At 39.7% G+C, this 19,301-nt stretch overlaps 2 protein-coding genes across 2 annotated transcripts; one reads left to right on the top strand and one right to left on the bottom strand.

The window, feature by feature from the left end:
• The first annotated feature begins 481 nt into the window (after nucleotides 1-481).
• On the top strand, nucleotides 482-2,080 carry rag2 (recombination activating gene 2). Its single transcript, XM_088417343.1, has one exon. It carries the CDS (start codon nucleotides 482-484, stop codon nucleotides 2,078-2,080), a length of 1,599 nt encoding a protein of 532 aa, XP_088273469.1.
• A 3,686-nt stretch (nucleotides 2,081-5,766) lies between these two features.
• Nucleotides 5,767-10,748, bottom strand: rag1 (recombination activating 1). Its single transcript, XM_088417044.1, has 3 exons — nucleotides 10,405-10,748; nucleotides 9,192-10,324; nucleotides 5,767-7,964 (listed from the first exon to the last, which is right to left on the bottom strand). The coding sequence occupies exons 1-3, from the start codon at nucleotides 10,746-10,748 to the stop codon at nucleotides 6,214-6,216; spliced, it is 3,228 nt and encodes a 1,075-aa protein (XP_088273170.1). The 3' UTR covers nucleotides 5,767-6,213.
• Between the last annotated feature and the right edge of the window lie 8,553 nt (nucleotides 10,749-19,301).

Below are 19,301 nucleotides of genomic sequence, written 5' to 3'. Positions count from 1 at the left end.
AATTGTAACTAATTTGTAACACTGTATGGACAAGAAAAAGAGCAGAGGCATGGAGACAAATCAATTAATTAAACATTGTGAGCCAATAAAGATGGCACAAAGTAATCGTGAAGGGCTAACAAAGTTGCTAAGCTGATATACAATTATTATTATTACAGTTATGGTTATCATCATTTAGATTGCTGCATCAGTAGATGCATATTAATCTCGATTTATTTAGTCTGAATTCATTTACGACATAGTTTGTTCTGGGAAAAAAAAGTCTGTACATTTGTGGCTCATTCTAATTAAAATTTTATAGTAGTTTCTGTATTTTATAAATAAGTTTTGTTTTTAATTATGTTATTAAGATGGCAGAGAACCATTATCTTAATATTGATGGTGACCAGGATGCTATATTAAAAAGTGAGGAAAACAAACAACATCTGCGTGTGTGGGTGTGTGCGCGAATGTTGTTTTGAAGCAGACACCTGCACCTAGGATGACTCTGCAAGCATTAAATCCAGTGAACTGCGAAGGCCTTCTGCAACCTGGTTGTTCTCTTCTACGGCTTGATGGTGAAGTCCTCCTGTTTGGCCAGAAAGGATGGCCAAAGCGCTCGTGTCCAACAGGAGTATTTGGTGTGCGCTTGAAACACGGTGAGCTCAGGTTGAAAGCCATATCTTTCTCCAGTGACTCCCAGTACCTTCCTCCTTTGCGTTGTCCCGCTGTTTGCCGTCTTGATCCGCATGATGGACTTCCAGAAAGTTATCTCATCCACGGAGGCCGCACTCCCAACAATGACATCTCATCAAGTCTCTACGCACTTAGCATGGACAGTCGCGGCTGCAATCGCAAACTGACCCTGCGTTGTAAAGAAAGAGAACTGATCGGAGAAGTGCCGGGAGCCAGGTACGGCCACACAGTTAGTGTGGTTCAAAGCAGAGGGAAAAGCGCGTTTGTCGTCTTTGGTGGAAGGTCCAGCATGCCTGCAAAAGAGAGGACCTCAGAGAACTGGAACTGCGTCATTGACTGTCCTCCTAAAGTGTTTTTGTTCGACATGCAGTTCGGTTGTTGTTCTGCTTACACTTTTCCACAGCTAAGTGATGGGCAGTCTTTCCATGTGGCCCTTGCCAGAGAGGACCGTGTATACATTCTTGGGGGTCACTCCTTAAAATGCGACGGCCGACCGCCTCGGCTATTTTGTATACATGTGGAGCTCCTGCAAGGTTGTCCGTTATTATCGTGCGAGCTTCTTGACTTTGGACTGTCCATCTCGAGTGCCATAATCTCTCGTACAGGCCCCGCTCACAAATATATTATCATAGGAGGATATCAGTCCGACTCTCAGAAAAGAATGGAGTGCAGCACTGTCATCCTGGATGAGAAGGGAATTCACATAGAACCTCTCGAGCCCCCAAAATGGACCCCGGATATCGTTCATAGTGGAACCTGGTATGGCGGTGCTGCAGGAGAACAAAGTATGTTGCTAGCTGTGCCAACTGAGAGCAGGTCTTGCCAAACGAATATGCATTACTTCTATCTCGTAAACTTCCAAAAAGAGGATGAAAGCAAAGATATCATAATCCAGCAGGGTTGCAGCCAAGAGCTGACTGATTATGACAATTCCACTCCTCTTGAAGATTCAGACGAGCTCTATTTTGGTCGTGAGCCTCAAGAGCTGGACGACAGTAGCGAGGGTGAAGATAATAGTTACAATGAGAAAGATGAGGAGGACGAGTCACAATCAGGCTACTGGATCAAATGTTGCCGTGTCTGTCAGCTGGACCTCAATACATGGGAGCCATATTACTCCACTGAGCTCCAACGGCCAGCCATGATTTTTTGCTCCAAAGGAGAGGCGGGACATTGGGTCCATGCCCAGTGCATGGAGCTGCCTGAGACTCTTCTTCTCAAACTCTCCCAGGGCAAGAAAAAATTCTTCTGCCTTGAACATGGGGGGCTTCCTAGTCAAATGACCCCTCCTCAAAAGGTCACACCACTAACACGTACCCCTTTAAAAGTTAAACCCAGGAAATCTCATACAGCTCTCAAGATGCCTAGAGCCAAGAAAAGTGTTCTCAGGAGACTTTTTGATTAACAAGTTTAGTTTGTGAAACGACATCTGAGTATGATGTGATCTATGTCATGCAGTGCAGGTCTCACCGACCATTTTTAGGCAGAGAGCGACTTACATGAAGGACAATCAGTTTGATACACTTTTCCGAATGAACACACGCATGATGTCCGTACGTGTTTATGATTACATTTTGATGTTCATTCTCTGAAGGCACTGATTATCTTTCTCTCAATAAATAGGAAACAGATACATGATGATATACAAAACTATTTCCATAAATGTCAAATGATCACTCTTTACAACATTCATAGGAAATCAAAATGTCCCTTAACTAGTATATTTAGAACAGGCCCAAGAGGTATTCATGGGGAGGCTTTCAAGTTCCGTGTTGGTGATCCCTGAAAGAGAGGGTAAAACCGAAAATAGCTATTGACATGTGTTGAATGCTGTCATCAATAGCATTTTCACATGTATTTGCGATAACATAAATACTACTTATCTGTGGGTTTTTTTTCCTTTTTGATGGTCCTTCTATGTGGTCAAGATGTTCATATACAGTATTGCATTATTTTATTCAAGAAATGATTAAAAAATTAACTGTCACTAAAACGGTTATTTAGTTGTCATCATACACGGGGTGTATGAAAGGTTTTAAGTATTGTGTGTAAGAAGCATTGATGTATGTGCCAAAGAGTTCTTCTACACTGGGATCAAAGCGTTTTAGTCCCATCAGAGCCATTGCTCAGCCCTTGACAAGACCTATGTTAAAAAATAAGAAAATATTTTATCCCATTTAGTTTTTAGAGGAGCAACTGAGTGGTTAGCACACCCGGCTCACAGTTAAGGGGCCCAAGTTTAATTCCAGCTGGCTCCAACATTCCTCTGTGGCGTTTGCATGTTCTCCCCGAGCCAGTGTGGGTTCCCTCCGGGCACGCTGGCTTCCACACTCCAAAAAACATGCACGGCAGGTGTATCGGACACACTAAATTGTCCTTACGTATGATTGCATACATGTATAGTTGTTCATCTCTGTGTGCTCTGCGATTGGTTGGCAACCAGTTCAGGGTGTCCCCTGCCTACTGCCCAAAGCCAGCTGGGATAAGCACCAGCAAGCCTGTGAACCTTGTGAGGATAAGCGGCTATAGAAAATGGATGGATGTTTTTTGTTTTTTTTTCTGATGGTACAACTTTTCATACACCCCTTAATAATAAAAATCAACTAGAACACACAATTATCAATGCAGTTGACCAAATATTGTGAAACAATTACAATTGTGTGTTAACTTTCTGTAAACCTGGGAGTGCAAAGTCATTGAAAAGAGATGTTTAAAGAATGATCCCACTGTTTGTCAAGACAATAAACTGTTTGATTAAAAAAATAAACTGATTCACTGCTTAATTTCCTGTCCTCCTTATCTTGATCTTCATATTTATTGTATTTACAAATTTTATGACATAATGCTGGGCGATAATATTGATATATTGCGATACAAAGTGATGCAATGTGCTGTACTATACATCGCACAATACAATGTACAGTTTCCAATATATTGCATATCGGTTTTGCAATGCGTTATTTTTGTAATATATATTTTTTATTTTTAAATCAATCCGCTCCGGAGTGTTTTTTTGTTTCGTAATTTTTGTCATTTTATTCATCGTGTTTTTCATGTAAATCCTTTCAAGTGGTTCCAAAACAGCACATTAAATGTTACAACACAGAACCTTTCAAGAGAGGCTATGTTCCAAAGCAAATGTGGCGGCAGTGGAGGAGGGCAAATAGCAGAAAAACAAAACATTATGATACGAAGGTAACATTTTTTTTTTTATTATTTTCTTTAGTCATATCTCAGGCTTCTTAGTGTTCAAGTCCTCCATAGTAAGATCCTGAGCACTGTCCCCAGTATTTTATGCTGGCACATGTGGCAAAGTGCTACCTGTGTATTCCTGCCACATCAGTGCCATGAGAAAGTGTATTCTCAACTGCAGAGAACATATCAACACAGGGGCATCCTTGAAATAAAAAAAATGTAGACATGCTGCTTTTTTGAAAAATAATGTGTAATGTGTGCTAATAGATGTCAATGATGTGTGGCGTCTGAAAAAGAATAAATAGAATTGGTCTATTCTAAGAAATTTCTTCTGTGTTTTTCAATCAATGTTGATATATGTGCCATAGATAGTTTTTTTGTTGTTGTTTTTTTTTTTTACAAACATTGCCCAATATATCGCAATACGTATCGCAATAGACTTTTAAGACACAATACCCAGCACTATTATTACAAATTGGTTGTTCATTTGTAATTATTTGCAATTGTTCTCAGTGACTTCAGTGAATTAACTATGGAAAACATTATTTCAGGAATAAAAAATAAATTCAAACAAAAACACATTGTTTGTGAGTAAAATGAAAATAAATAAATAAATAAAGAATATGTAAACTAAATTTGTGGCCTTGACTTCTTGAGGGGAGCACAATGGTTTACTTTTTAGCATATCTGCCTCACAGTGCAGAGATCGTGGTTTCGCTTCTGGCACTGGCCTTCCTACTGTTGCAAGACAACTGGGATACGCGCCAGCAGCCGCGACCCTTGTGGGGATAAGCAGCTGAGAAAATTGATAGATGGATTGCTTAATATCCCTTCTGTATTTGACAAATGCCAGTTTTTACACTGTTTCAAGTACCAAAACGAATGAAAAGAAAAACAACTTCACAATTAACATCTAATATAATCAGCTACTTAAAAAATACAAACCTTCATTGCGTGTACAAGCTCTAAATTGTATGAAAATGGAAATACTATTTAGTATCCAAGTGTATACTGTAGAAGTAAAACGAATGTACAAATTGGTGTGGTTTGAGAATCTAGTGAAAATGCTTAAAACATTTTTTAATGTTAAAGATTCAAAATAAAAGTTTCAACACGATTGTATGGTAAACGTGAGGCGCAAACAGATGTAATTTCGTGGAGAAGGGGAACAAGAAACAGCAAAGCTAAGATGGAAATGTTTGTGAATCATCCATCACCAATCTACTCGAAAATTCAATTTATTTAGGCAAAATACAACAATGAGACAAGCTGTCATAAAATGCATTCTAAATGATGATGTCTGTTGTGGCCAGTGACAGCCACGCTGGTGTATTGTCGCACTTATGACAGTAAAATGGAATCAAACATCCAATAAAATAAGAAAACAAAATTGCTTGTCGCACCCCCAAATGTCAAGGACAGGAAAAGACAATGCAATCAATCAAAGAAATAAAGTTGCCAACAAACTCATTTTACACAGCATCCTTCTGTCTTTCCTTCATCTTAAGACATTGTGATGAAGAAATGTCATAAGAGGAAAACTGTAGTTTTATACCCAGCTAAAGAAAAATCCCTGCTCGAGACTGCTGGATGTTTGGCTTTAAACTGCATTTTCATGATTTATGAAAAAGGCCAGTATATGTTTTATTTTATGTGAAAATGTCAAATAAGCACGATCTATCATCTAATGTGCACAAAATAAAAAAAAGCTAAAAATCACTTCAAAGTGACCCAGCATATATATTCTACCCCCGGGGGGGGCCAGGATAAAGCAATAAATTATTTTTTTGCAGACGGCAGTCATGAAACAAAGACCCTTAAACTCTCCGTTATTGCATTTTCTTCATCTAAAATATCAAACATGATCATCTTATTACATTTTACCCACTATGACTTACACCGTTTTCATGTGCTTCCATAAAGGCCCCCTCCATAAATTCATAAAGATATCACATCCTTGCAAAACAATAAACTAAGTCATATTTCAAGCACTGAAGGAAAAAAAAATGTCTAAATTACAATTGACATCAATGTACTCTCCAATCCAACACAGTAACAATCCAAAGGGGCAAGATACATAATTAACAGTAATATGCAAAGTTTAATATTCTAAACATTGTTGGTCTGACAAGGTCAACATTGTTCAATCAATAAACAAACAAACAAAAAATAAATAAATCAACTTCAAAAAGCCCAGAGAAAAGAAAAACTAGCAACTAACAAATGGATTATGAAACCCGTCCAAGGTCAGCTTTTTGTTTTAGTACACGTTTTACATGGTGTTTAAAGAGCTTTGAATATTAAAGCGGTCAACTCTTGACTCTTAATTTTGCATGAAGACTTTCAAAACCCAATGACCTCCCGGGACATACGTTCACTGTCCCGGATTTCTTCTGGGTCAACAGTTGCTTGCAGGGCTTTTGCCGAGTACCTATGAGCCTCCATAAACTTCTGCAAGTACTTCGACGTGTAGAGCCAATGATGTTTCAAGACATCCTCAAGCTCAAAGACTTTTGACTGGCGTGCATTCATCTTACGGAAACGCCTGAACAATTTATTTGCCGACTCATTTCCCTCACTGGCCCAGGCGCCGATGGATCCATCTCGCTCTATTATTTCGGGGACGTGGGCCAGGGTCTTGTGCAGGTAATTGGTTATTTTGCCATTGTACCTGTATTTGAAGGTCGTGGAAATGAGGTCGGCAAAACTCTGCGAGTTAAAGGTGTAGCGGCAGAGCTGGTCAGGACACTCCTCGGTTGGGCAGGTGGCGCGCCACACAGGCTTCATCTCGAGGTACAGCCTCATCAGCTCCCTCAGGGCCTCCCTCCTTTCCTCTGAGGGCACCAGCTCACACACCACTTGCACAGCCTCAAGGGTCATAAGCTTACGGGCATAGTTGCCATTCATCCTCATCACTGGTTTGAGCTTCAGCTTCTGCCTCAATTCTTTATCCAGGGCCGCTCGCCAGCTGCGCCGTTCCTCCCGGCTGGGATTTGCCTTTCTGTACACCTCCCCTATTTCGTCCTGGAAAATTTTGTAAAACTCAGTGGCATTTCCAATGTCACAGTGCAGTGCATCAAGTGTGGATTGGGTCTCCATGAAGGGCTTGGCTGAGACCCCTTTGACTCTGTCGCGCAGCTCTTCTACGGTCTCAGAAAACGGGTTCGTTCGCCAGATTTCATAACGTGCCAGGTTCTCTTCGTGACTGCGCGTGACCGAGTGGAGCACGATATTTTTAGAGGCCTCCACTCGACTGGAATCGCACAGTGTGCAAACGTAAGTGGATCCAGAGGCTTCCAAGCCCTCTAATTCACGTACCATCTTTTCGTCGTATCCCGAACCTCTGAACTGGAAGCGGAAAGATCGAGGCAGGCCAGCTATGGACAGGATGAGCCTGCTTTCCTTCATCGCGTTCCGCTCTGCAACCAAAGGCGCCAGGATTGCTGTGAGTGTCTCGTGGTCCGCTTCGTCCACAAACATCAGACAGAGGGGCTTGCAGGACAATTCCGAGTTTGGCTTCGGCTCGGTGAAGATCGTCACCTCTTTCGTATTCTCTTCACCGAGCGATACAGAAATAGACATGACGGTGAAAGAGAAGCGAACGGCTTTCTCAGGAACAACCGGTCCTCCGCCGTGCTTTTCACTGACGTCTCCCATGCCATCACAAGATTCTTTGATCATAACAGTGAAGCCTAGGGTACAGGCGCTGTCTTCCAGCCCCTTCTTTCTCAGCCCCTCAACAATGTCCTCCTCCAGATCCTTTATTGCTGACACCAGAGCTACATCGTAACGGAATCGTCTCGCGATGGTGTCAGTTGGTGAGTCATCCAAAGAGGGAGTCCATCCGGAGAGCCCATTTATGATACCAACGTGGCAAGATGCAGACACGTTCTTGAGGGCTGGTTGCCATTCAAACTGGTGAAAACCTGGGAGGAGCTCTTTCTCTGCGGCTCGCAAAGTATGCAAGGGCTGAAAGATCTGCCGGCCGCTGGTGGCTTTGACAGTCCGATACACTTTGTGATACTGGCTGCAGCTCAAGAAAGTGTTGACCCGGATGGCCAAGCACACAGCAGGATGCAACGCAGAGCCTCTGCCTGCAGAGAAACTCAAATGAAGAACTTTCACTCCAACACAGAAAAAGGCAAAATAAAACAGAAACAACAAAGGATGGCAGAAAAGAATACTAAGAGAATTATTCAGCAGCTAACTTTGAAAGGAGCTGGAGAGACAAACTTTTTTCATTAAAATGTGGTATCATCCCCAACACCAGTGTTGGGGTAACATATTACAAAAATAAAATCTGTTACAGTAATATAGTAACAAAATACAATAATGCGTTATAGTAATTTCGTTAAATTTCTATCTATCTATCTATCTATCTATCTATCTATCTATCTATCTATCTATCTATCTATCTATCTATCTATCTATCTATCTATCTATCTATCTATCCATCCATCCATCCATCCATCCATCCATCTATCTCATCTGTTTTGTTAGACCACTTATCATTTATACTTCATCTGTCATTATTTGTTAGACCAATGACCACGTACAGTACACTTCAGTATGTCATAAATAATAAAGACATACATTGCATTGAAATTGAAATTGTTATTAAATATATTAATTCTTAAGAAAGAAGTAGCTTAAAAATAACTTAAACTTAAGTAATCCTATTAGTCTATAAAGACAGTAATAATGTAAAGGTTATTCTTTTCATCATACATGTTCAAATTAACTTGCCCAACACTGTTTTTACCGCAACATAGCGAGACCTTGAATGCGCCATTGTCCAGACCTCACAAACCTATGGATAAACAATGTAATATTTCCTTATTTCTAAATGTCAGGCTGGATGGCGAAATGAAAAATATGCTGAAAAGATGAGATGTATTGGCTAGAGATGAAAACAGGCACCAGCTGGCTTCAATTCCCAAACGGTGACGTTGATTCTGTCCGTGTCATTTGCAGATACAAGAGCTGCTAATGTTCTGATTCTAACAGGCGCTTCATATGAGCTGTTACCCTATATCAAAGCAGGTACTAAAATGGAAGTCGGCCCATCAGGCAGAAGAAAGAAAATCAGGGAGGGGCCAATAGACCGCAATGGACAAGCGTGAAAAGGGTTCCAATAAAAGCAAAGAAAATCTTCACTCCAAAACAATGAACTTTTCAACTCATTAATTAAAGGATGAGATGAGCGCAGCCCTCAGACTATGGCAGAAATTAATGAGCTCTAATTAATTTGTTTGTGTCTGTCTTTTGGCGCTAAGGGGGTGTACGCTGATTGAACAAGAGACTGATTCATAGCCACTTACCTTGCATTGTGACCTCCAGCTCATCTGCCATCCGGTGTTCATTTGCAGATCTCAGTGCCAGCAGATACAGCGTCAGACACACAGACTTAATGTCGCCGCCTTCCTCCTTATCTGCAAACATTCTCACCTGGTTCTTCAGATGTCTCAGTCGATGCTTCTGGGCGCGACGTGTAAGGGATAGCAAATGTTGGCGAGGCCTTCCCCCTTTATTGGTTATCAGGTACTTGTCGAGCTGTAATGATTGCCGTCGTGCATCCTGCTCTTCCGCATCATGGCGCATACAGTGAACTTTAAATGAATCTAGTCTTACATGCTGACCACAGCCACCTCTCGGACAGGCCAGAAGCAGAGAATGCAGGACTAACAAAAAAGTTTTTGCAGGAGGGAGGAGATCGTTGCTGGAACACGGCAAGCTACAGGCAGGACAGTTTGGCCCTATACAGTTTTTGTATTTTATAATACAGCTGTGGCAGAAGAGGTGCCCACAGGGGGCTTGAACTGGGTCAGAGAGCAGATGGTCACACACCATGCAAGTGAAAGAACAGAGGAAGTCAACAGGGAAATTCTCAGACATTAGCTTGCTACTCAAGTGTTCTTTCTGACAGTGTGTGATGGTCCTCACCCAGTGGTCCTTTTGGACACTGGGCCTTCTGCACGTCCTGAGGGCGGCACCACGAAGCTGGTCACCAAACGGTCTCATCACTTGATTTTCACCGCTGACTGTAATGTGGTTGTAGTCCAACCTGATTCTTTTCGCTAAGCTATGGGCTCTGGGAGTGGGTTTTCTCTTCTTTCTGCCAGTTTTCTGGAATATTTTTTTCTTGGGTGAGCAGATGTGGCAGGGGTTTCCGTGAGGTTTCCACTCAGGGACATTTGTCTTGGAAAAATTGCAAACACCCCCTCCCCGTATGGCAGTCATCCAGCAGCGATGGCAGAAGGAAAGTGGATGTATAGATTCCGAATCCTCCGACACATCCACTTTAAAGACTTTGTGGATGACCTCTGGCCATTTTGTGGCTGTACAGCCCATTTTGCGTAGGGAATTTTTGCTGTCGTTATCAAGGATCGCGTGAACGTCATGGATTGGGCCACTGATTTTCCTCAGTGGGACGCCACAAAGACGGCACAGACATCTTAAAAAAAAAAAGTGATTAATCTGTCAAATACAGATAAAATAAGGCATAATATCAAGTCAAGGTTTAATGTTGATCACCTGAGGTGGTTTATGTGGTTGTCAATTTCAGCGAGCTTCATATCCATCCTCTGGTCAGGTGGTTCAACAGTTCCCTTGCATTTTGCATTTAAGCACAATTTCATAACACTGCAAGGACTCATACCATTATCTAACACCCTATTTGAATCTGAACACACGTTAGGTTTCGAGACCCCTGACAAAGCGTCCTTCTCAAGTGCAGTTTCACTGGGCATAGGGGCCTTCTCCATGGACTTGACTCTAAACAGTTTAAACTTCCACTGTGAGAACTTAGAGTAGGGATGGCGGAGCTCAGCCGGGATAGCTGATCTGAGGCCATCTGTCTCCAGGCTTTGCTCTGCCATGACTGGATTTAAGCCTAAAACAGAAGAAGGGGATGGAGGGTGAGATCAGAATGTACTCAAAATCTATAGGTGACTAATCTCCACAGACAAAAATCTATGGGAACAAAAGTGCATGACACAGATTTTGAGAATATACAAAAATTCTTTTTCAATCGATTACACATAAACATAAATGTTACAGTATCAAAAGTGTTGTTTTTTTTTTTTACTGAGAGGACTTCAGCAAAATTCGTGAGCTCGAGGGCGAATGTAAATATAGAACTCGTAGAGCCTGATTCATTTTACAGTTTATACACCATCACTGGTGATTTGAAAGTAATCTGAGCATATAAATACTACCCATACTTGAGGGTATTTCAAAATGAGAGCTTTCGTTTCGAAATGCAAGCATTCATGTTCGTACAGCTTTCGGTATGGTAACTTTTATTTTAGCGGCGTGATTTACTGTCAGAGCAGTAACAAACAGAGCACTTTCCTGTCTACTTTGTCAGAAAAAAAAACTAAAGAAAGAAGATCTTCTGCTGTGCATTCATGAGAAATCACGGTCTAATTTTGCGAGCTCTCTTGTCCCATCCCTATTACATAGCTGAAAATTCATTCAACTTTCACCTGCGTTACATCGATATAACGAAAACATGAAACAAAATCTGTGCGATCAATACAACACCAATATCTTCATTTCTTTCATTTCCAATTTTTCTGCTCTGGGATCCCATAAGATTGTATTTCTTTGACACAGAGAACTTGCTAAATTGTCTCTCTTATCCCTGCAAGACTGTCAATCATTGATATTTGTCATTTTCTAAGCTGGACAGAAGATCAGAGGCCCAGGAGCTAAAAAGTGGATTTGTGAAAGCATGGGGAAAATTGAAGCTGGTTAAACTTATTTCACATTACATCGATATTGACAAGGGAGCTAAAGTGTAAAAGAAAACATTAAGCCGTCACACTGAATACAGGTAATAATGAATCATTCTAAATACAACATTGTTCAGTTTAACAGCTCATAATACAGCAGACAAGTGTTTATATGATGTGTACGAGCAAAATCAATGATAGTGGAAACATTATTGTTTATCTTATTCCAGCTGCATTCCAGACATTAAAGCAAGTTGTTCAAAGCAATGTTGAATAATTCATGATTTATTTTCTCACCTTATTATACCAATGGCACTCTTCCTGCAGCTTCTCCTGCCGAACCATCTTCCAGCGTGCTGCCTGCAAAACGGCTTCATTTTAGAGGCCCTTATTTACTTCTCATGTTGAACTCTCTTTAGAGGCAAACAGCTGAGCCTGTGTGCATGAGATTCAGCTGGGCTCTTACCTTGTTTTGCAATCTCAGCTGGCGTCAGTCCCCCGAGGCTCTTCTCTGCATGGGGGCACAAGGGAAGCCCTGGAGCTATAGGCCTAAACACACTGCTGTATGTGTTTGTGTTTCACAGCTTGAGGCATCTGTTACCAGGAGTCAAAGCTCCATACTTTGGAATTGATGTTGTCTTTACTTTTGTGGCTTGTATTTATACCCTTCCCTTGTCTGGGTCCCAACAGTCAGCTCTTGCCACATGATGGAAGCAGCTGTTTTTTAGATAGGGAAAGAAACAAGGCCAGAGCCACAGTGGTTTACACATGTGCATATCTTAGGTTGTAGACAAAAACTTTTTTTTTTACCCTACCAAACAACTGGTTGTGCACAAACAATGGCAAAAACATCTACGAGTTGCACAATAACAACAAAATGTGCATGTGTTAAAATAAAGATGGGAAGTTTGAGAGAGAAACTTAATACGGTACCTGAAATTGTATGCCGTAATTCCCCGAATATATGATACACCTGTGTATAAGACGCACCCTTAATTTTGGTTCAAATTCTGGTATTTTCTTTGTTACCGTCTATAAGATACACCAACACTTCGGCAACAATGTAAAACTGCAGCAAAACAGAATAAATATGATTCCTAAACTCATCATATTTTCTTGTGTTCATATTCGTAATTTGTATATTTGTTGTATGTTAAATGTGCTTTTTTTTTTTCCTGATTGATCTGTCACCGAGTTTTGACACACAGAAGTGCATTTTTATATCGGCTGTATACTTATTTGCAATATGATGTCTCCAGCTGATTCAATTAAGAGTGCTGCGGTTAGAGAACACGGACAGATCATCCAGTTGACTCGTTTATTAATTGTGGTCTCTTGTCGTAACCGCACAATCATAAACTTGGTGAAATACAGATGCTGCTCAACTTTGGGTATTTATGGTAAAATGAACTCGAACTGTGTTACGAAGAAAGGAAAAACGCTTCTAACGCATTCAACATTACATTGGCGAGGCGTTCACAGACCACTCACAATGTGGGAAATCTGATACACACTTCACTCAATGCACAACAAATATATAAATTACGGATATGAACACAAGAAAATATGAAGAGGTTACAAAAGATGACATTTATTATGTTTTGCTATAGTTATTGCATTATTGCTAAGTTGTTGTTAGCTGCAACAGGCAGTCGGTGCTTACAGCCAACTGACTTTTGCTCGTCCCCTCATGGTAATTATTGTAAGTAAGAATATGGCTGGTATAAAATTCACATCTGTGCATCCAAACTCGGCTTATATGGCTGACACATTAATCTTCCTCAATTGGTATCGAATTAAAAGAAAAAAAAAAAGATTTTCACATTAACATTTATAGGACGCAACCATACTTTTGGCCTTCATTTTTGGGAGGAAAAAGAAAAAAGAAAAACGGTGTCTTATATTTGGGGAATCATGGTAATTGCACCTTTCTTGTAGAAGCCCAAAGGCATATGATATTTGGTTAGTCTCTTCAACCCCAAAAACGTGTTAAGATTTTACTGCATACTGTATATCGCATTGCAATCAGCGATTCTTTCAAAGCACAAAACAATGTTGGATTTGCAATAAGCAAATCTTTCGCAAACGACAAGTTGGCTACAACACTAAGAAAAGGAACCAGTAACAGCATCTGAAAGGTGGCCAGGTATCTTGCTGAAGAACATGTGAGTGCCATGTCATTTTAAAATGTCATCTAAATGTCATGTCTGTTTGAAGATGTGCCATGTTCAATCATATATGACATAAAATATGCAGGAAAATGCATGTTTTCTTCAATTTACATGTATGACCTTTCGGGGTCAAATCTCTGCTTTGAGCTGCATGCGGTTGGTAGTTTGTACTACCCGTGCACGCTTTAGGTTTTTCTGGGACATTCCAACAACTTGTATGAATATTTAAACTTATGTGACTGATATTTAACTGCTGATCTAGAGCCAATTCTGAAACAAAATTATTTGTATGGAGGATATCAAATGATATCGTGCTGACTTGTAAGGTTAATAAGAGATTTGTTGCACGTAGGCTTTTTGATTGTCACATCATCATGTAATGAATTGAGTTTAAGTAACTCTATGAAGCGCTCATCACAGTCAAAGTCTGGAATGGCCCATCTGGAGCACGGAGAAAATTCCCGATTGACCCGCCAGGATCCGCTATTGAGTGACAAAGATGCTGCATCTTTATATAGCTTTATACATTGACATAGTTTCTTTATATTGACTAGATTTTTTGTTTAATTAAACTTACAATTGATTAACTCAATGGAAATTTGAAACACTGACATTCGAAAAGATCATTTGATTCTTACAGTCAATTTCAATCAGAATCATTACTTTCACACCACAGCAAACCAACATGGCTGAGCAGTCAGTGGTATACCGTTCACAGTTTCATAAAACTAAATCCACACATACCCAGTATTTTGTGTGTGTGTGCACTGTGTGCATGCGTGCGTATGCGTGTGTGTGCGTGTGTGCGCGTGTGCGTGTGTGTGTATGTATTTAAAATGTATGTGTCCTTGAAGATGTGACCTGTACAAATCCAAAGAACCTGTATCTTGAATAACCATGTCTTTTGTGCAGAAAGTCAAAAGCATGTTTTTCCAGACAAGCAGGTTTCTAAAAAAAAAAGCAAGTTTCTATAATTTGAGGATTCAAACTGATATTACGTTTTCTAACTAAAAAAAAAAATGGGTATTTAAGCAATTTTGTTTAAATTCTAGGAGCAATGACAATTTGTTGTTCTCAGGAGATTTAAGAAAAGTTGGAGAGCAGCTGCCTCTTTATATTTTGCCTTGTGGAAAATAGGCAAAGCGTAATTTGACTGTTTTGCATGCAGTGCATATGTACACTCTGCTGATAGACAAAGTGCAAGCTTTTTGATGTATAATTTATCAAGGTATCACAACATGATGGATGACAACAAAATGTTCCACTCTTGTTGATATTAATACGACGACTTTTTTTTAAAATATGAAAGCGTGTATACGCACTCTCCTGCTAAATGAGTAAGCCAGCCCTGTGGTAGACAAAGATGAGACCGTCAGATGAAACTAACAAGCAATGACCTCATGAGACCTTCGTCTTTCTGTGGCTGCTAATTGGCAGACTTGCTATTGATCAACTCATACACTTTTTGATTTATAGGGAAGAGGACTTTTGGAGACACAAAGTGGAGTGTCGTGAATGTGATGTGCAGATTTCGTGTAGTTTCAAAGGTTTCACTGCTCAGGCTCGGTGTGTGTGCACGTGTGCGTGTGCGTGTGTGTGCACTATGTGTGTGTGTTTAATGTAATGGCAACAGTTTAAAGTGATTTTCTTGTGTTTGTGCATCAAAAGATCTAACAGGTCCTGAGTTTTTATTGACTTTGATTTGATTGAATCTTTTACACTGTTTTTATCTATTACAATATAATACTGGGGTGTCTTTTTATATGCCGCTCTAATCAATTTTACAAAAGAAAATATCTCCTCTGATAATCTCTCAAACAATAAATAAATAATATGACGTTGAAATCTGGGTTACGAGCTTGGTCACGTAACTACTGATATAAGTACTCCCACGCCCAGTATCTGTCCCTAAATCACCCCTGAATCTTTCCTTTAAAGTCTGTCAACACAAAACAGAGAGAGTAGAGGATAGCCTAAGAGAGGAATGTCATCGACGAAAGATTATAGAAGTGTTTTTTTTTCCTACGAAGGAGTTGCACAGGATAACAGGCTTAGTTCAGAGTACAGAACATGGTGGGGCTTTAGGTTGATTGCAGGGTGTGACTGCACAGAGATCAAGCCTTCCAAATACAACAGTTAAAAAGAAAAGAAAAAAGACCACTTGACAGCTGAGTCACATTGCACCTTCAAGAAAAATATCAACAGCAGAAACGGACAACAAAAGAACACCACCGATGCATCGCTATCTTTCTCATAGAGAAATAAAATGGATATGAAAAGTTGACACACGGCCAGATCTTTGTGATATTAAAGAATGACACCAAAAGAAAGCATTTCAAGCATTTTCCACAACAATGTGCTGCACATTAACTTGAGACAAACTGAGAGTGTAGTCGTATGTAGTCATACAAGTGTGCACATCAATCTTGTAACAGGATTATTATTAATGACTTATCAAAAAGACTTGGCATTTTGAACAGTGTATTACATATTACATAACATTATTGTATATTCAAGAAAATGTCTAAAGGTCATGAGCAATTTAATTATTCCTGTGTTTTTCTATTAAGGTTAATGACTGCGTTTCACTCTCATATTAACAATGAGGGCTGAAACGCCTAAGCTACAATGCATGCGGATATGATGGAGTGTGTCACTAAATGTGATGCCATGCAGAATGTGATGTCTTGATGCGCTGGTGGACAGAGTGCGTATATATACTGTATATATATCCATCCATCCATTCCTCCATCCATCCAGCCATATATATATATATATATATATATATATATATATATATATATATATATATATATATATATATAATAACACACGAATAGCAAACGTCGGTTTTATGGATGTAAATGAGGGACAGCGCAATGACAGCCTAACTGCCATTGTTCAAAAAAAGTGTTCTTGCCACAAAGCTAGCTTTTTTTTTTTTTTTTATCTTTGCCTTGTGAGGCAGTCAGTGGAAAAAGGAGTGCAAACTGTAGTCTACCTGACAAACGCCGTGGCCGTGTTTGCGCTAGAATGTCATTAGTGCAGGATCCTTCGTGAACAAGGATGTTAAGATGTCGCAAACTGCCGGTGCGAATGGAGTGCAATTAAAGATGCTAACAGTGGCTGCGTTGTTCGTTTGTGGACTAGGCCCTGTGTGCTCCATCAATAAATGAAAATTAGTGGACTTTTTTTTTTTTTTTTTTTTGCATTTTCGTTTTCTACAAACCAATGCATATTTTGTTAGTGTAGAACTTTAAGGTGGTATGATCCGGGGGTCACCAACTCGGTGCCTGCGGGCACTTGGTAGCCTCCAAGGATCACATAAGTTGCCCACAGACCTGTTCTGCAAATAGTTTACAAGTGATAGCAAAATTCCTAGAAAATCACAATGTTCTAACGATCATGCATAAATGACATATGCATTATATATTACATACACTTGATTCACATATTTATTACAGTTGTTTCTTAATTATTGTGAGAAATCAATAACATGATCAGGGTCTTCACATAAGCATTGAACAAGTGCTGAGAAACAAAACAGCAGCATAGCTTCCACAAATAACTTCACCTTCATAAGTCGCTGACTGCATGCCATCGCAATATTATCCATTTTGTCTGCATTCCAGGTATCAATTTTATTGGAAAGCCTTCAGGCCACATTGATTTGTTTCAAGTCTCGCATTAATATCTTCCCTCAAGTTGCAGATTTATTTTTTTTATCTTATACTGGTTTATTGTCTCGCCTCCTCTGGTGTTTTAAACAATCTGGAAATCAAGTTAAAGGATTTTTTTTCCTAGCATTTGTGAAGCTTTTTGGAAATAGCCCTATCATGGGATAGGCATCCAAAATTAAATCATTTGCAGAAATTAAAGCCTATACTGTGTGGGATTATGTTTTGCCTTCCCAAATGTAAATCCTACAAATGGGAAGGCAATCCAGATGGATGATGATCCATGCAGACAACCAAATGAAATAAAAAGTCTAAACAATGCAGTTTCACTACCACTAAAGAAGATTGGATAATCAAGTGTCTTTAATCAAAATAGCAGTATACCTCTTCTGTGTATTCAGTGTTTAATTAAATGGTGATAACCATAATTGGAGAACAGTCCTCCTGTTGCTAGGGGACTTCCAGTCGGAAAAAAAAAAAGAACACTAAACTGCATTTGGCTTGTGTTTAACCAAGTATTCGTCCTCTTTTCCAAACTGTCTGATGCAGATTTACACAGAGGGTCTGTCAGCTGAGGAATAGTCGCTTGCAAACAACCACTTAATATTTCAAATGCTCACTTTTTCATCCTTTATAAGAAGATGCGCTCTTTATTATGCGGGTTATATCCATACCGTTATGAAAATAAATAGGAGGAAATAATGTGCAGGAAAAAATCTCAACTGGTCAGCCCTGCCCCCCCTATGTCACGAGGAAAGAGTGAACGCAAGGGAACAATGAAGTGAATAAATCGTTTTTTTTTTTATGTGTTGAAACTAAGAAGGGGCCATAAAGGGTCTAATTCAGGGTTAGCTCTTACAACTGAAATGTTTGTTGTTCATAAACATAAGACTGCGCGCACACACCACACTAACAAACTTTCACATGTATAGCTGAAACACTCACACACATAGAACTGAAAAATGTCAGCTTTTCAATCACAAATGTAAAGCTAATTCTGAATTATACCCCTCGCAGTGAAACACAGAGTTTTGAATTTCCTCTGCTCCGTTATGTGTCAAGGAGTGTGAAATGCACATGATTTTGAATTTCCAGCAAACCACAATATCAATTCTGCATACGGATCCTCTTATTGTTGTCTCGTCGTTTTAATAAAATCTCATTACGCGAAATACCAGGACAGCTTTGCCCTTTTCTTCACCGTTGATGCTCAGACAAAGGAACAATGGACAAATGAAAAACACTCAGATGTACTGCTGATATGGAGCAGTGTTTATCAAGCACTGCGCCATGACCAGTGCTTACACAGTTAGCTTGAAGAAGCAATGTAATTACTTTACTGATTTTTTTTTTTTTGCTTTTGAAAGTAACCGTTAGATTGCAAGTTACTCTATTAGTTTCATGCCAAACACCCTGCTTGCCATAAAAATTAGACTTGATTTTTCATCTCCACTAAATTGTGTGTTTTTAAAGGAGATTTACGATTACATTTTCTTTCTAATTAAAAACAAAGACCGTTTTTTGACTTGACATATTTATTTTTATTTAAAGAAGTGTATTTTCTGGATTTACCTGAACATAAATGGATGATGACGAAAATACCCACCCTATGGATCTTAGTAGCCAACTTGCAGTGAATGGAGCAACCTTCAGAGCAGGGCATTCCCTGAAAAATGTGTCGGTGCTTGCAGTTTCACTGACACTTAAGTGTCTTTTGCCATCTGTACTCCGGAGGCTGTACTAAGCACATTTTGAGTTATTTTATAGCTGCTGACAGCGACTGATGACTGTCACGGCAAACTCAGCTTTGATCCGTGCACACCTGTCCCATATCAACATATAAATCC

This window comes from Hippichthys cyanospilos, chromosome 6 (genome assembly GCF_059441005.1).
Source record: "Hippichthys cyanospilos isolate Australia breed blue-spotted pipefish chromosome 6, RoL_Hcya_1.0, whole genome shotgun sequence".
Classification (NCBI taxonomy): Eukaryota; Metazoa; Chordata; class Actinopteri; order Syngnathiformes; family Syngnathidae; genus Hippichthys; species Hippichthys cyanospilos.
This window is presented reverse-complemented; position numbering and strand designations above follow the sequence as displayed.